This window comes from Vanessa atalanta, chromosome 4, assembly GCF_905147765.1.
Source record: "Vanessa atalanta chromosome 4, ilVanAtal1.2, whole genome shotgun sequence".
Lineage (NCBI taxonomy): Eukaryota > Metazoa > Arthropoda > Insecta > Lepidoptera > Nymphalidae > Vanessa > Vanessa atalanta.
In genome coordinates, this window is record NC_061874.1 from 2,138,195 (window position 1) to 2,155,596 (window position 17,402).

The 17,402-nt window shown below is 31.4% G+C and overlaps 3 protein-coding genes across 3 annotated transcripts; 1 reads left to right on the top strand and 2 right to left on the bottom strand.

The window, feature by feature from the left end:
• Nucleotides 1–648: 648 nt before the first annotated feature.
• On the bottom strand, nt 649–6,379 carry LOC125077663. The gene is made up of 2 exons (XM_047689656.1): nt 5,979–6,379; nt 649–3,042 (listed from the first exon to the last, which is right to left on the bottom strand). The coding sequence occupies exon 2, from the start codon at nt 3,018–3,020 to the stop codon at nt 2,145–2,147; it is 876 nt and encodes a 291-aa protein (XP_047545612.1). The 5' UTR covers nt 3,021–3,042; nt 5,979–6,379; the 3' UTR covers nt 649–2,144.
• Nucleotides 6,380–7,078: 699 nt separating this feature from the next.
• LOC125077698 (histone PARylation factor 1) lies at nt 7,079–10,702 on the top strand. Its single transcript, XM_047689702.1, has 5 exons — nt 7,079–7,953; nt 8,088–8,236; nt 8,600–8,829; nt 9,186–9,439; nt 10,587–10,702. Exons 1-5 carry the CDS (start codon nt 7,357–7,359, stop codon nt 10,638–10,640), a joined length of 1,284 nt encoding a protein of 427 aa, XP_047545658.1. The 5' UTR covers nt 7,079–7,356; the 3' UTR covers nt 10,641–10,702.
• A 1,302-nt stretch (nt 10,703–12,004) lies between these two features.
• Nucleotides 12,005–16,848, bottom strand: LOC125077938 (DNA-(apurinic or apyrimidinic site) endonuclease). The gene is made up of 6 exons (XM_047690060.1): nt 16,668–16,848; nt 15,104–15,986; nt 14,705–14,866; nt 13,474–14,040; nt 13,198–13,378; nt 12,005–12,846 (listed from the first exon to the last, which is right to left on the bottom strand). The coding sequence occupies exons 1-6, from the start codon at nt 16,692–16,694 to the stop codon at nt 12,705–12,707; spliced, it is 1,962 nt and encodes a 653-aa protein (XP_047546016.1). The 5' UTR covers nt 16,695–16,848; the 3' UTR covers nt 12,005–12,704.
• Nucleotides 16,849–17,402: the final 554 nt, after the last annotated feature.

Sequence of the window (17,402 nt, forward strand, 5' to 3'; positions counted from 1 at the left end):
TACATTGTTAATTTAAAATCAAGAGGTATATTTTAATAAACATAAATAGTCCATGTGGTGCTAATAACGTTAGCTGATATTTTGTTTGTTGAAAATTAATCATCATAGTGTTTTTTTCCTTGAGACAAAGTAATTCAAATCTTTTTACAGATATAAAATTTTTCCTTTGAACATTATAATTTATATTACTAGTTTCAGATAAAACGATGTTTGAATGAAAGAATAATAAAAAACGATGCAACGCTTACGTTACAATACATTAGCACTAAGTGAATAGTTTAATAGGTGTAGGTGAATGGTTCGATTGGAAAATTAAATATTAATGATTTAAGCCTTGATGTTCTCATAGTGAGAACATATTTATCTTCAAATTAACTGCCATATGTGTAACCACATTCACCGACCCGCATTGAAGTATTGTTGCGAAATAAGATCCTATCCTTCACCACAAGACGAGAGAACGCCTATATCGGGCTGTAGGTCTTTTACCTATACATTTTTTATTTACAACATAGTTTAATGGGACAGATGATGGTAAGTGGTCACCACCACCCATGAACATTGGTGCTGTAAAATTATAAACCAGTCCTTACATCGCCGATGTGCCACTAACCTTGAGAGCAAAAGTGTTATGTACCTTGTGCCCGTAGTTACACTGGCTCACTCGCCCTTCCAATTGGAACACAACAAAACTAAGTATTGCCGTGTGGCAGTATAATATATGATGAGTGGTGGGTGGTACCTACCCAGTCGAGCTAAATTTATATGTCCTATGTTTTACGGCCATTATTTTTTCAAGAAAACAATTGCACCAGCGCGAAGCTGAGTTTCGTCTATCACGAAAACTAATCAGATATTTTAAATGTAATTTTATTGTCCGAAAAGTAAATAAACTATTTAAGATTAAGTTACCTTGTGCGTGTTTCCAAAGGTTAATCAAATTTAAGAAAATTTGCGTTCAAATGAAAAGTAAACTTGGGTCATATTCGACAATGTATTAGACTGTTTTCATGCAGCAGGACCGTATGGAAATAGTTTGCGACTCGGTTGCGATTCAGGTCACACAAATGAAACGTAGGTGCTGCTTCCCAAAAAGTAAAATTTATATTCAACCAACTGAAACCAGCCCGTAACGATTCACGTTCGTTCACGTTCGTTCAAAACGTTTCGTATATAACTTTTTAAATGAACACATATTGTTATTTTAGTATTAAATAGAAAATAAATTAATAAATAAAAACAAACCTGGTCTGACACTAATCATTACAATTAAGTATATTAATGCGCCTTTTAAAGACTAATTCGGCAGATCATTACTTTATCTAATATTTTTAAAAAAGAACACTAGTTGGTGACATTACCAGTTTTGTATCGAAACCCCACGTACAACAATGAAATAGAAAAATTTAACAAAAAAAATATTGCTATCACGCCGGTGATTTAAAAGTTCCCTTTTTATTTGAAATATTCATACTCTCGAAATATTTTATGGGTTTTAGAGAAGCCTGTTTCGTGTAGAAAATAATATTCGCAAAAAATATATGTCTTCTCGTATCTTTGACCATTTCATAGAAAATGAGTACCGATTCGAAAATAATACTTTTAAGTACATATAATTCTATATACTAGGTAACATATAAAGCATCAGAGTTTGACTAGTAAGCTTCGATATTCAGTTTCAGACATTTTTAAACTAACTGCCGCGAGCCGAATTCAATTCGCGAAAATAATCTATCATGATCTGAAACATTAACATTGCGATACATGAATTTATTAACAAAACAAATTATTTACACAATACAATTAACATCAAAATATCGACGCATTCGTATTAATAGTTTTATATTTACGTTGGAAAATCGTGACTTTAGTGAAAATATATTAAACGTAGGCACAAGCAGTATATTTGTTCGCATAACGGAGTAATAAAAAGATTTTTAGCCTTATATATAAAAAATGTTTAAACAAGAGTTTGGCATCGTGAATTGATTTAATCGGTCATGAACTCCTTGCCCGAAAATTAATATAGGTCAAATAATTCTGACATTGATATGTTTCTATTTATATAAAAATTATATTAATACGAAAAAGTCGACATCTCAACATTTAAATAACATATAACATCCAGCGAAAAGCGCCGGCGACTAGAATAACGTTTCACGAGAGTGCGAAGCGCGATCGATACGCATGGGGAGTACCGGCCGACTTGTGAGTTCCGTACACTCGGACGTGCCGGCTTCAGGCCCACCGCTATCAGTCGAAAACTGCTCCACCTCATCGTCTGTAGAGTCCGCATCATCTTCTGCAAATACAGAATCCGCACCTACTGATGCAAGGTCACATTCCACCACAAACGACGGACCCACGCTACCGACCGATGCCAGCGGCGCGAGCCGTTCACTAGGACAGGGTGACAACCGGCGTTCCGGTAAAGAGCACACAACTGATGAACCACGTCTTTCCAAATAGGAACTCCCTGAACTCGAACATGTAGCCGAGCTTAATCGCCTATCACGAGGCCCTCCCGAGGCTCGTCTTTCACTAAACCTTAGCGCTGAACCGGGAAGCGAATCACCGCGTAAAGTTGAAAGTCTCCGAGGTGGTGCTAATAAGCTACCATAACCTCCACCATAGGAAGCAAACCGCGCAGTTCTCGTCCACAGCGGCATTTCTCCTATCGACGGGCGAGAACGAGCTCGCTCCGAACGCGCTTCCTCTAAAGCTGCCGTCAATTGCCTTTCTTCCTCTACAGCTTGCTCTTCAGCCACAACCGCTTCGGCTAATTCTACGATTTTTGGATCATTCAGAGCTTTCACAGATTTACTCCGGCTCTTATAAACGATTAAAAAGACCATTAGTGCAAAAAAGCCGCCAAGGGTAGCGGCTATACGCACGCCGGTCATGACGTCGTAGGTAGCATAGAATTCAATTCGTACTCGATCCCGATCGGTCTGCGAGCGCTCGGTAGTATTGTCAGCTGCAGTCGTTTCTCCACCACTCCATCCATCTTGGTGTTCCATGTTGCGGTCAAGTGTTCATTGCCTGTAGAAGAGGTATTCACAGTTAGGATGTTATTTTTTATCGAAAGACTAAAATGTTTGTAATATATTAAAACGTCACGTTGAAAATACAATATGTGAAGCTGTTAGATAAAAAACAATGCTGTTAAGATAAGCATTGGCAGAGGTATAAAAAAATCAAATAATATTAAATTCGGTGTGATGCGTAATCGTAATCGCAAGCTTTCAATTTTACGTGCAAAATATTTTTTTTGTAGGTACACAACATTTATTTTCTAGAATGTAGCTGGAAAACTGAACAACAATGTTGTCGCTAAGCGATTTCCGTTCGCCAGTTAGCGCCCAGCCCCGAGTCCCCGACCGACATATCTGGGACACCGCATATCGCTTAACGTTGCTTTTCCTTCATACCTACACCCTTACAATTTGATTATAATCGGTACATGAACATAATTAATACTTCTGCCTATGGTTTTGCTCTTGCCAGAAATATCTAGTATTTATCAAGTTGTATATGATGTAAGTCTTCGCTTATTTTCTTTACAAACAATATTTAATTAAGAGTATTTATAAAATTAATTGTAGCCTGAAACGTTTTCTAGAACTTATATTACCGTGTATGTATTTAAAAAAAATACGTAATTTAATATTTTGTTCTGCGGTTTGGCATAATGACTATAACTATAACGGTAATAAGCAAGAAGTATACCACATGTTCAAGGACAACTTTATGTTGTTTTGTGCACGGATAATGGAAATATTTTGGCTCAGTTCGTGATAATATCAATTTTACTATTACGATCATAATCGAACATTAATGCATATAGGTACTATTTTCGGACGCCACTCCTTGAAAACAAAATATAGTCGTGAGATACATCGATCCTTTAAATGTAAACATTATTCTTTATGAATATTTAAGTATATTTAAGACGAGCCAAGGCGACTCAATGGTTAAAGCACGTGGAACTTAACCCAAGGTCGCGGTTTTATATGAAGGCAAGCTACAAAGCGATTTTCTATGATAAATTTGCGTACAATTCTTATTGTGGCGAGGTTCGACAGTGGCGACCAAAATAGTGAGGATATCTGCACGTGTCGTAAGAAATTATGACCATGACCGATTCAAAGTGTCACGACGTGGTGGAATCAACTTTAAATTCTTCTCGTTTCACAGAGAAGAAAGACCATATGTGCTTTGTTTTATTTTTTATGTTGCAGACAATTCGGAGTTTGGAGTATATCCAATGTCTAGTGACTGGTATATGTCGTTTTTCCAAACGTTCTGGAATATATCAATACAATTTCAAACAATAAAACTAGGCTAGAGCCTAGAATAGCCTTTGATAACAATGAGCGAATTTTAAATCAAAGGGCAAGAATGTTTTTGTACAGATTACAGACTGCAAAAGTGCTCCAAAATAGATGTTTCCAATACCTGTCTTTACCTGTTGTAAAGATAAAATTTAGGTTGCTACTACTATATATAATGTCGTCTTAGATTTTCGCGATTATTACACATTGAAATAAAACTAGTTTTTAACGGATTTAATCGCGTATATTAATTATTTTATTTTAACATCCCGACGTTTCGAGCACTTTGCAGTGTTCGTGGTCACGGGCAGACTATATATACTACAATAGTTTTGCAATAAATATTAGGTTATTTCGACAACAGAGCCTACATATCATATTATTTCACTCACAATCCTTTAAAAAAATTGTAAGTACAAGATTTTGCCAAAAAAGCAAGATAATCAACAAAGTAGTGGTTTTAATATTTCTTAAATGTGTACATTTAGTTACTGGGTTGAAAGTTAAAACAATATCGTAAAATTATATATATATGAGAAAATAAATGTAAGCTAAACTACTACAAAGTTTACTAAATTGTAAATAGTACTATACTATGTCAATGATTCAGTGTGTATTGTTAAAAATAATATTTATTTGACTCATTGTTTTAGAGTTTAAAATTACAAAGGTTTGAGCACGACTCACAATGAAACTAAAAATACACTACCGTAAGGTAATAAACTGCTGATGAAGAAACAGTTCAAATTTACAACATGTATATTGAAAATGAAAACAAAGGATTAACACTTAATGTTGGTGTGTTATTCTCAGTGTCAGGTATATAATTATATTCAATATTGCAATACCAACTAATATTTTATACATGCAAGAGCAAGTTTGTTATGCCTTCACATCTTTACTACTTTATTGATCATGATAAAACTTTGCAGAAACATTGGCAGGGATACAGAACAGCACAAAAGGTACCTAGCATCTGCCCCTACACACATACAAAATTAGTATAAGATTATTTATTTTGAATCATTTTTTCAAGATTCAAATTTATATTTATTAAGCTACATTTTATGAAGACTGTTTAAGACATTAGAATGTTTAAGAGAATTGGAAATAATAATTCACCAAACAATTTGTCAGTAGAAGAAATTGGTGATAATGATAAATGAATAATGTAATCCTATAGTTTTTGGTTAGCACTTTAATAATAATTGTCTTCTATCTATTATAAATTCTTGATATTATACTTCAATGTTTCTTCTGTTGTCTTTAGCTCATATTTTTAACTTTTCGGAATCTTTTGCATACTGTTCATACTTTATGAAAAAAAAAACAAAACCCAAGAAGATATCCAAAAATTATATCTAAAATTGTAGTATTTATATAAATTCCCCAAAGTACATATTGTAATAAAATTGATTTACTAGCTTTTCGTACTTTACCACATCAAATACGTAATATATATAAAGGTTTTTAAAAAAAATAACATTACTTAACAACTTGTTGCCTTAAATAAGAATGTTATTATGTTTGTATTATTTAAGATCGAGAATATAAAATCAACTAAATTGTAAAATAAATTTTAAACTACATATACTTAAACGAATAACAATATTAAAACTATAAATTCCATTAAAATGTATTTACCAATAATAGAGCATGATCCAAAGCCCGCACAAATTGTCAAATATCTTGCCTGATGAAGATTTATTATGAACATGTCCTTGGTATATTATTAAAATTTAGACATCCATACATTGGAAATAAAAAACACATATGCTAAAAACGAGACCGAAAGTTCAACGCGCGTCGATGTTTTATTGTAGATATTTATTCGCATCAATAATTATTCCGAATTGTCGACTACAAAATTAAATACTACAAAACTAACACAGAAGAGCCTGTCAGGAATTTCTCTTAACTTTTTGACTTATAGGGCTTCCTAAAAATGTTTCTCATTTATTCACATAAACATTTTTCTGATTTCAAGAACCACCACCTAGCCAATGACACTAATTCACTAATAATAAGTACTCTGTGCTCTTCAACTGACTACCTACTTAACAAAAATGTCAAATGCGAAATACCTAACTTTTGGACACCTCCCAGATGACTACAGAAGTTTACAGATCACAATATTACAAGCTACCGAGTAACCGAAAAATTTGGACATTAAAAGTAGTAGCTATAAACTATGACTATTATTATAACTAATTTATACCATTACTCTAATGATTAAATAAACGTTTTTACGTATTTATAATGTTCCCTAAAAATTAATAGTTTAATTAAAAGATATTTCCATTATAAATACTGATAAAATTGATTTATTCATACACTGTATAAAATAGTATTATTTAATTAATTTCTATTGTTGAGTGATTTAGCATTATATATTGTTTTTGTCAAGAATTGTTAATTATAAACGCCTTAATTACAACAACCAAAATTTTGTGTAAGGTGGAAAAATTGTTTTTACAAATTACTTCAATTACTAGTGCCATGTAATATATATTAGGTTATTAATAAAAGTCTTTGAAGTAAATAAATAAATGTTTAATACTTACATCCAATATAAGTAATATAATTATTTATTTCTAAATATAAATAGAATCTCTTGTTTTATGTTTTGATATAACGATAATCTCCTGATAGTGGCCACAAGACCAACTTTGAGACATCACTTGTGTTACTGGCAATACTAAATAAAATGTCAAAGTCATCTTGAAGTTTCTATCTATCAAAAAGCGTTGGATAAATAAATCAACGAGAAACTTTATTTACATGTAACACCGATACTTTGAAGCGTATAAAATTTTCTTATATTTTGCTAAAGTGTTACTTTTTATCTCATTATTTAATTATATTCTATGACTCTACTATTGTTTTAACTTATTTAACTTGTCTTTTTTTTTTTAATTTACTACTCATCACCATTTATCACTATAATAACCAAACACTTTATATCACTAATTAAATTTACTATTATTAGCACTAATTGGTAATTACATCATATAACATTAAAATGTCGGAGGAATGGCAACAATATATTCAAGACACTAGAACACAATGCAAATATGGAATAAAGTGTTATCAAAAAAATCCTGAACATCATAAGCAGTACAAACATCCACCTCAGTTAAAGGTTAAAGCAAATAAAAAGCAAAGAAACAACCGTTTTCAACCTTATAACAAATTTAAAACTTCTGAAGATGAAAACAATATTGATAAAAATACAGTGAAAAATGACCAAGAGGTAGAAAAAATAATAAAAGATAATAATATTGAAAGTCAACCTTCCGCATCCACTATAACTGAAAATGATAATGAAAATAGTCTCAAATGCAAAAATGTTAGTTCCCATGATATTGTGTCTTATTATGACAGAGACATAGATCCTATCATCCTTGAAGAATGCTTTTTAGTTGAAATGCCACCAGATTTTTACAAATTTTATGAGTGCCTTAATAAGGAATCTGAACCCATAGAAAAATTACTAGCAAATGTAAATTTACAATTAATTGGTCCTTATGAATTATTTTTGGGTAAACTACCAATATTGCAAGATAAAGATATGTATTTAATTCACTGGAGATTTTATTATGATCCACCTGAATTTCAGGTATGCATTTATAAGAGGTTTTTTTTTAAATTTTATTTCATAATTTCAGAGCCAGTTTTCTTTAATGCACTTTGAAATATTTAATATAAGAAAATAAATTGATTCATTTTGATACATATCATAGTTATTTTTAGGCAATTTTAAAGAAGAAAGGCAAAAGTGAATTTCACATTGGATACTACAGAGATGATCCTAAAGAGAAACCAGTATTTGTTGCCAGAAATGATAGCTCGACAGATTGTATTATTACTCCTGTTTCTGAGAACATATTTGGAGCAGTTTAGTATGTATAGTTTATTACTTCAGCAATATTTTCTTGCCTTCGTTTTTTTGTGGTAGGAGTTTGTGCAAGACCACCTGGATACCACTCACTCAATATAAAATATTTTATCCATCAAATACCAATGCTTAGTATTATTGTGTACAAATTTGAAGATTAGTAACCCAGTGTTACTATGCCACATGGTTCATGAGATCTTAGTTCCCAATGTGGTGACATATTTGAAGTGTAAGAAAAGATTAATATTCCTTAAAATACTAATGCTAATAGTGGTGGTCGTTATTGTCTGATGACCAATTTGCCAGTCTGCCTGCCTATTCTAAAGAATAATAAACACCTGTACAATAACATTTATATACCTTTTAGCTGGTTTTTGCAAAATGAAAAGAAAACATCACCATTTATTTCTATAGCATGTCAGAAAATGATGGAAAAAGTCAAGAATTGGGCTGAGGAACACAAATATTCATTAGAAGAATTTAATATGAAGAAAAGAATACCTAATACAGTATGTCGATCATTTCACAGTGCTGGCATTGTAGTACCTTATAATAAGAAAACTCAGCTAGGTTACAGGAAATTAGCTGAAAGTGATGGTATGGTATAAGTTCATACCAAATATTTTTTGTCAATGTGTTTGCTTTCAGTTAAGTTTTTATATGATAATAGTAGTTAATTAGCAGAACATTTTTTAAATTCTTTTTTATGTGCATCCTATTGTTTTACTTTAATGGACAGAATAGTTTCTTATTACATTTTGAAGTTGTATCTAGAAGTATTATTATCACTTAAACAAAACACAAACAAGATTAATGACTTTAGTCTAATTTAACTACTAATTTATTACTATCATAAATTATACACATACATAAAACAATAATATTTTTCTTTTTTAAATTCTCAAGAAATACTATGTACAACATTAAAGGTGTATTTTTTAATTTTATTTTAGCGAAAATAAAAAAAATGTTTAAACAATTATCAGAAGCAAACTCTCAAACAGAAAAAGATAAAGTTCTGTCAGAGCTACAGCCAGTTTTAACTTATGCAAGTATAGCTATGGATGAGTGTGACTTCGGAACTGGTTTAGAGGCTGGCATTGCTTTATTCTGTTCAGGCTTAAAAGAACTTCAAACAAGTGCTTTAAGAAATCTGGAAGTAGCTTATACATTGTTACGAAGAGAAGCTTTTAAAAAAATAATTCAGGTAATACTTCCAAGTCATTTACATGTAAAAAATTAAATTTAACTACATAAAAAATTCAAACGAATATGCTATTTATTTCATTATATAAGATTTTTACTTAGTGGTTGCACTTTGCGCAAGCTCTGAGTAGTTACCACCACATCACATATTAAATTAGCAATATTTATTGTTGTGTACTGGTCTGAAGGCTGAGTGCACATATGACCCAATGGATATAACATCTTTGTTCTCAAGATTGGGTTGCGTGGGTAATGCCAAGAGTTGTTAAAGTTATCGTCAGGTGGCCCTTTGCATAACTTCTTACAATTTCATAAAAAAAATAATTAGTAATTTATGTATAAAGAAGATCTTTAACTTTCAAATCTCCTTTGTAAAGCTTTTGCGCAACTATTTGTTAACGTTCGCGCATATATAGCACAAAATATTTAAAAAATAACAAGCTTCAATCCTTCAGGTTAATGGTTTCTACGTGCATCAGTAAAAAATACCAACGAAACTTACTTTTTATTATAAGATATACGTATATTTGTATGACTTTTTTTATAAACTAAAATTTACTACGAAGTATAGGGTTAAGAGTGTTTATGCCAGATTAGCGTTTTTACGAGATTTTTTTAAAAGGTTTGTGAGCAAGCAGTATATTACGCGCACGCAAGCTTAAAAATGTCAGAAATTGAAAAGCAGAAATTGCTATAAGCGCTCTTAAGGCTCTATAAGATTGGATATGGATATAACGAAATCCTTGTAAATTTTCTGTCTTTATTGTGGTGATTTGTTTTACAAAGTAAAATAATAGCATTTTTCTGAACATTTGAGGAGAACCTACTCCTCAACTTTTATTTTTATGAACATAATATATTAGAGGGAGGAAAAACATATTTTATTTATATCCCAGTCGAATACTATACCAAGGGGCGAAGAACATAAGATTTCTTTATAAGTCAAGTAAATATCTCAAGGCACTTAGTCTTAGCATGAGCAACTCTACTTTTGAACATGTAGATTACTCCGTGTAGACCAAATAATTCTGTTTGGAAGGCATTGCCAGAGCGAAATCTTTCTTTTCCTATCGTGCCAAATAAAGAATGTTGATAAAATTATTGATTACTGCGCTCAAATTATAGATTATTTTTTTGGTTGTTTTCAGGTGCACTTGAAGCATCGCCGCAAAGGTCCAGAGATGTCAGTGTTAAATATATAATTTTTCTTGACAAATATAAAAAAAATATGTAACTGTTAATGTCGGCATGCCTTTAAAACATCATTTGAATGCTTTAAAAACTGTGAAATTTGTTAAATTTTATCGAGAAGAAAAATAAATTATACTTATTTTTTGTAGTAACGTGTTTTTATTTATGAAAATTGTTTTTTTTCACATTATATAATTTTTTTTTTTACAACAACAGTGTCAACTATCAACATGATTACATGGCGTTCAAGTATTAATTATTATATTAAACAATTAGGGACTTGTAGAACGTACATCTCTTTCTTATGATATACATATTACTAATAAAATCTTAATTATGCGACAGACCAATTTATCTTATTTATTAAATATTCGAACGAGACCTCGACGAAACTCGTTAAAAACAATGATTCTCTTGTATTACTATTACTTCAGTAATTGTATACATGTACTGTGTATACAGTATATGTATACAATTACTGAAGTAATGCTTTAACGCCCCCTTACATGGTATTAAATAAAGTGATATTTATCCTATATCTATCAATTAATCAAAGTGGACACGAATATGAAAATACCAACTCACATTCAACACCCCATTTTAAATATAGTTTATTAAAATTGTTTTCTTAGCTTAAACATTTTTTTTTATTTTAAATTACAACATCCACGGGCTCACGGTTGTCCGTGCCTTTTTTACATTTTACTTTTCTACATTTTGCGTTTTATATTTTTACTGAACATCAGGAATCTTCGCTGGACTTCAAGCTTGTCGTCTTCTTGGAAGACGTGGCCCTAACTGACTTTATTTTTCATTTAAAAAAAATAATATATAAGTAATTCTTTTAATACTATTTACTGCAATCCAGCGGGCCCTGCTTCGCGCTCGATCAGAGAGAGTACAGCCTCGACGACTCTGATGTCGCGTTTATGTATAGATGTCTTGAGGCTGTGTGTGCTCTAGGATGGTCCTTTCTGAAACACCCGCCGCTCGGCCGATTGTCACAACTGCGTAAGGAACACTTCCGTGTATACGGAGTCTCACATTCTTCGACTGGACTATGATAATGTCGCCGTAAGCCTGTCCCTGAGATTCGTGAATGGTCATGACGCCTGACCCATTTTTCGTATCCCTGGTCCATCAGGAGTTTCTTTTCCTCCAGCGTATGGACCAGATATAGGGTTTTGGTTTGGTCGGATGGTATTTTGGCTTAACGACCTTTGTTTGTAGGTACTTGTATTGTAAATATCATTAGAACGATTAAATAAAAATACAATAATATTATCATGAAGTAGCGTAATGGGTAATAATTATTTATGAAATACCTTTGTTATTTGTACAAAATATAATATCAGTTTGTAATAAAAAAAAAACATACAGCGTAAAAAGATTATTCGTGTTTTGAATCATTATATAAATTAATTTTAATTATATTCGGTTCTTTCATTTTTTTATAGAATTTCAGTTATATATCATTTACGTTCAGAGTTTAGTCAAAAACTCGAAGACTAGAGCCTGGAGTAAAGATCTAAATTCAGATCGGCCAACTTGGATTGCGAATCTTGTACTGATATTTCTATTGTATTGGCAGCTTCAAGTACAAGTAAAACTTAAAGAAATATTATAGTTGTAATGAAAATTACCTCAACAATAGGATCGGTAGATGTCGCTATGTAAACCGTATACGAAAGTTATTGATATGCTTTCATTCTGCATCAAATGCAATCCTAAAAATTAACTTATGATAAATCAATAGTATCCCTCAAAAACTAGTTGTAATATTAGTAGTGATTACTTCATTATATTAAATAAAATTTGAAAAAAGAATTGTCAACATGAATGCTAAATAGTTTAAACGACATTTGAAAGTGAGGCGATTATTAACCTCGAATTTTAACTATGGTAATGTTATTTACTACACTGGTGCCAGAGAATTAAGAAATCAGAAATATCATTTTTTATCAAAAATCAATCATATATATTTTATTATATAATATATGAAATTAATCAATCATTTAAACACATTACAAATGTTCATTCAATTTTATTGATTTATGAGAATGGATTTAATGCACCTATTCTTTAGGCTTATCTGCACTACTGATATGGAGGAAAAGAGATATTGGACAATGATCACTGCCATAGACCTTGTCTCTTATCACGGTATCACAAAGTGCTGGTAGTAGTCTCTGTGATACAATGAAGTAGTCCAAACGCCTGAAAAAAAAACAAAACAATAATGAAATAGCTGAACTGATCAAAGTCAATATTGATACAGCCAATTTTTACAACAGATACATTGCTCAATTATGTTCCAGTGCACATTGATAGTCTCTATATTTTAAAATAAATAAGATTTATATAGAAATTATGATTATTATTAAAAATGAACGATTCACAGATGCTATAATAAGAAATACTGCAAAATACAACATCCAATTGCATCTAAATTACCCTATACAGAAAAAAACAATATAATTATTAACAGTGTGTTCATTAGAGCCTTGTTATGTTACATGATTACTTGATATATTGTAAAAATAATAATATATGAATTAGTTGACTCACCATCCAACATTTTTCGCTCTACTGTTGAACATGTAACTCCAAAATGTGTAAGCACCAGTCTTATCTGGATAGTAGTGTCGGTATAAATCAACAAAGCCATCTCCAAGCAGCTCAGTCATACCTGAACGTTCTTCGTCAGTGAAACCGGCATTCTTTTTGTTTGTTTTAGGATTTGTTAAATCTGAAACAATTTCAAGATTAAATTGTCTAATATGTCCTGTTCATTTAAATTTTGATTTCACATCATGCCATTAATATGAATATAAATAAACAGACCTATTTCATTATGAGCCACATTCATATCTCCGCATATAATAACAGGTTTCTTCTTGTCCAAAGATTTTACGTGATTCCGAAATTCTTCATTCCACTTTAATCTTTTAGAGAGAGTGACCAGTTTGCGACCAGCATTGGGAACATAGGTACATATTAAATAGAACTGTTCATATTCCGCTGTTATTATTCGACCATCGCTATCTAATTCTTCATTTTGTAATCCATATTGAACACTAATTGCCAATTTGGTTGTATAAATTCCTACACCAGCATAGCCATCCTTGTCACTGCACAACCAGTATGCATGATAGCCAGGAACATTTTTAATCTCCTCAGGCAGTTTTTCTTGAGAACATTTTACTTCTTGTAAGCACAATATGTCAGGCTTTTCGTATTTTAAATACTCCAATCCATCCTTCCCCATCCATGCCCTGATCCCATCTACATTCCAACTCGCTATTTTAAAATTCCATTCTTTACCCTGTGAGTTCTTTGAATGATTAGAAAAATCTATTGATTGATAATCTGTTGCTGATTTAGCTGGCTTCTTTTTAATATCTTCAGTGGCTGAAAATAAGTTTATTTGTAATGTAATTTTAAAGTGTCATGCTTTTGCAAATGCTATCATTTGCCAATATAATTTTCATTGAGATATTATTTATTGGTTTAACTTTATAGTTATAGGACTGCTGAAGTTTTTTTTTTGTTAATATGTAATATCAAACAAAATAATTAAGGAATCTTTATTACCAGCACAAATAAATCTTGAAAATAAGCAAAATAAACAAGCCTTTTTTAAATTCTGCCATAAGATAATACTTCCTTTAATTTTTATATCCATGCTTGTAGTTTCTAAAGTTTATCATCAAAATCTCAGCACATAAAAACCATATGTTATAATATTTATATTATCAGCCTAAACTTATTAAATAATGTAAAATAATTATTGCTTTTCAAACTAGGATCTTTAATTAAGCCACAAAAGTACATTCATTAAAAAAAATTACCTTTACCTTGTTAGTATATAAATTGACTTAAAGAGTGACCACATTACCTATACCAGTTATTTAAGAAGCCTCTACAAGCATATAAATTATAAAGGTATAGAAAAATAATTAAACAAATATTTTGGAAACTGTTTATTTAATAATAATAAAGAAACACACTTATTCATACTAATACGAAACAATTGTCAATGACATTAATAATGATAAAATCAACAGTTAGTTACCCTTATCGTCAGCCTTTCGCCGACGCTTAGTTGTCGGTTCACCAGTGTCTTGTACTTCTTCCGTGTCTACTAATTTCTCGGCTACCTTCTTCTGACCCCGTTTGCTTTTTGGCTTTGTTTCAGTTACACCTTCGTCCTTTTCAGAGTCATCCTTTAAATCACCTGAAATATATATATTATCAACAAACTAAATACGTAAAATAACCTTTGCAATAACAGATCTTAATTTAAACTTAGATATTAAAACAAAACGGAACAAAGAGCATGTGGAACATTATTGTGAAGCAACAAAAGAAGGTTCATATTCCCAGTAGAGTGAAATGACACATCTTATTGATTATATGACAAAAGTGTTGACACTTTATATTAGATATTTCATTAAGTTATTTAATTTCATACCTTTTGCTTTTTCCTCTTTTTTAGCACCTTTCTTCTTTTTGCTAGATGGTACTTCTTTGATTTCTTCATCATTGTCTTCTGATTCCACTTTAGTTTGCCCCTTTTTTCCTACATTTTTACGTCCTTTCTTTTTTGGCTCTTCCTCGATTTTCTCTTCTTCAACATCCTTTTCTTCCTCATTAGAATCTTCATTTTCATTCTCTACATCTTTGGTTTCTGTAACTTTTTTGATATCAGAAGATTTTTCCTGTGCTGCTTTTTGCTGACCTTTCTTCTTACCTTTGATTGTAGGTGGTTCAATCTTTGCCTCCTCTTCATCATCGTCTTCCTGATCAGGCTCTGGTTTCGGTGGTGCTTTTCGACTTCTACCTCTCCCTTTAGGCTTTTCTTCAATTATTTCCTCTTTGTTATTGTCTACAGTTTCTTGTTTGGTATTTTTCTTGGATCTTGCACTTTCTTTTGGCTTAACTTCACCTAATTCTTTTTTTGAAGGTTTTTTACGACCTTTTGTAGAAGGTACTGGAACATCTTCAATATGTCCATTTGATTCACTTTGATCTTCACTCTGAGTGTCAATTGTCGTTGCTGAATCTTCTTCTGCAGAATTATCACCATTTAATGTGTTTGAATCTGAATTAGGTTCCTCAACATTCTTCTTTCTCCCTTTCTTCGCAGGTGGGGCCTTCTCTTCTTTGTTAGTAGCACTTGTTTCTTCCTCATGATAATCACTAGCAGTATTTTTAGCACGTTTGTTCTTTTTTTCTGAAACTGAAACTTTTTCCTCTACAATTTCTAATGAGTCTTGATCAGGTTCTACGATTTTAGCTTTCCCCCGTCCTTTTTTTGGTGCATCAATTTCTGACACTTTAACATCAGCATTTTTCTGTAAAATAAACTTATTTGAGAAAAGGCATTAGGCAAAATGATTTATTACTTTTATTCACCAATGTTCACCACTTTAAGAAAACTAAAAATAGAATTATAGTTAACCTTCAAATTTACATTGGAATTTAAAAATGTATGTTATATTATAATTATAATAAATACGCTATTGCATATAGGCCGTGTTAGTTATAAATTAAAAAATATATTTGAATATGTAAATGAAACATACTTTAAAACATTTCATATAACAACGTATAACAAAAATAACCATTGATTACAAAATAAAAATGGTAGTGTTCAATTTTTTCTCAAAATTAATTTGTCAACAAAACTAATAATTAATGCGAAAATTCCGATTCGAATTAGAAGACAGAATTGTATCCCAAAATAAAAATTGAAGGGACAAAGGAAGGATGGAGGTTTAAAGTTTAAGAATAGAAAAATCGTTACAGAAACACGCGGTGTTTATACAAATTTGCAAAAATATGATTTTGCTTTATAAATACGAAAGTTCCTTAGTTGTTTCCAAAACTAATTTACTATAGTAATGTGATCATATGTATCTTTTTATTGGCATACAGCTTAATACAAATGTGAAAGTATAGTGTCTGTTGATAACAATGCCTACCAGTTTGTTTTTAAATATATCATACAAGACCTCAAAAGAAATAGAATTTACCTTAGCTTTAACTGTACGTGGAGCCATTTTCACTGTTGTTTGCACTAAATTACACTAATTATATTTTTAATTTGTAACAAGAAATTTAACCGGCACCGGCGACTTAGCGCGTCTTCGAAGAGAGGTGGCGATAGCGAACGAATTTCCGGCTATGACAATGACAGACAATGCTACGAATGGCGCCAATTTGTTGACATTTATATGTATATTTTCTAATGTTGGATACTTAATACGCAGTGCCAACTTTATAAATTAAACTTTACCCACTAATATATATTATATTGGGTATTGGGGGTAGAATTTATGTACATTTATTTAGGTATATTCAAACAATATTTGAATAAATATATATTTATTTACTTATCTATTTATCTATATAATAATATTCGACCAATTTTGTCTTCGGTTGTGTTAGCATATTAAAATATATCTAAAAGGATACGTACTTATTACGCTAACCTTAGCGTAAGTAGCGATGAATACGTGTTAGCGTAATAAACCAAAACCGAATACATGTTCTGTGATTTCAAAGGTCTCTCTAGTCTGGTACCCGTAACCTTAGCGAGAGTACCTGTGGAGTGCGGATATTTACAAATCAAACCTATTCAGACTAGGTGAAATGGCGACAAGCCACAACAACCTGTGACATGATACCGATATTACCGATACCCAGGATACCAATATAAGAAGAAGCCTGAAAGAAGCGCCAATAAAAGGAACCGTTTGAGTTAGTAT

Coding starts and splice junctions, on each gene's coding strand:
- LOC125077663 (XM_047689656.1), bottom strand. CDS start 3,020: ATGGAACACCAAGATGGATGGAGTGGTGGAGAAACGACTGCAGCTGAC.
- LOC125077938 (XM_047690060.1), bottom strand. CDS start 16,694: ATGGCTCCACGTACAGTTAAAGCTAAG. Junction 14,867..15,103: donor AAAAGAGGAAAAAGCAAAAG/GTATGAAATTAA, acceptor TATATATTTCAG/GTGATTTAAAGGATGACTCT. Junction 12,847..13,197: donor AGAGCGAAAAATGTTGGATG/GTGAGTCAACTA, acceptor TTTTTTTTTCAG/GCGTTTGGACTACTTCATTG.
- LOC125077698 (XM_047689702.1), top strand. CDS start 7,357: ATGTCGGAGGAATGGCAACAATATATTCAAGACACTAGAACACAATGC. Junction 8,830..9,185: donor GAAATTAGCTGAAAGTGATG/GTATGGTATAAG, acceptor ATTTTATTTTAG/CGAAAATAAAAAAAATGTTT. Junction 9,440..10,586: donor CTTTTAAAAAAATAATTCAG/GTAATACTTCCA, acceptor GGTTGTTTTCAG/GTGCACTTGAAGCATCGCCG.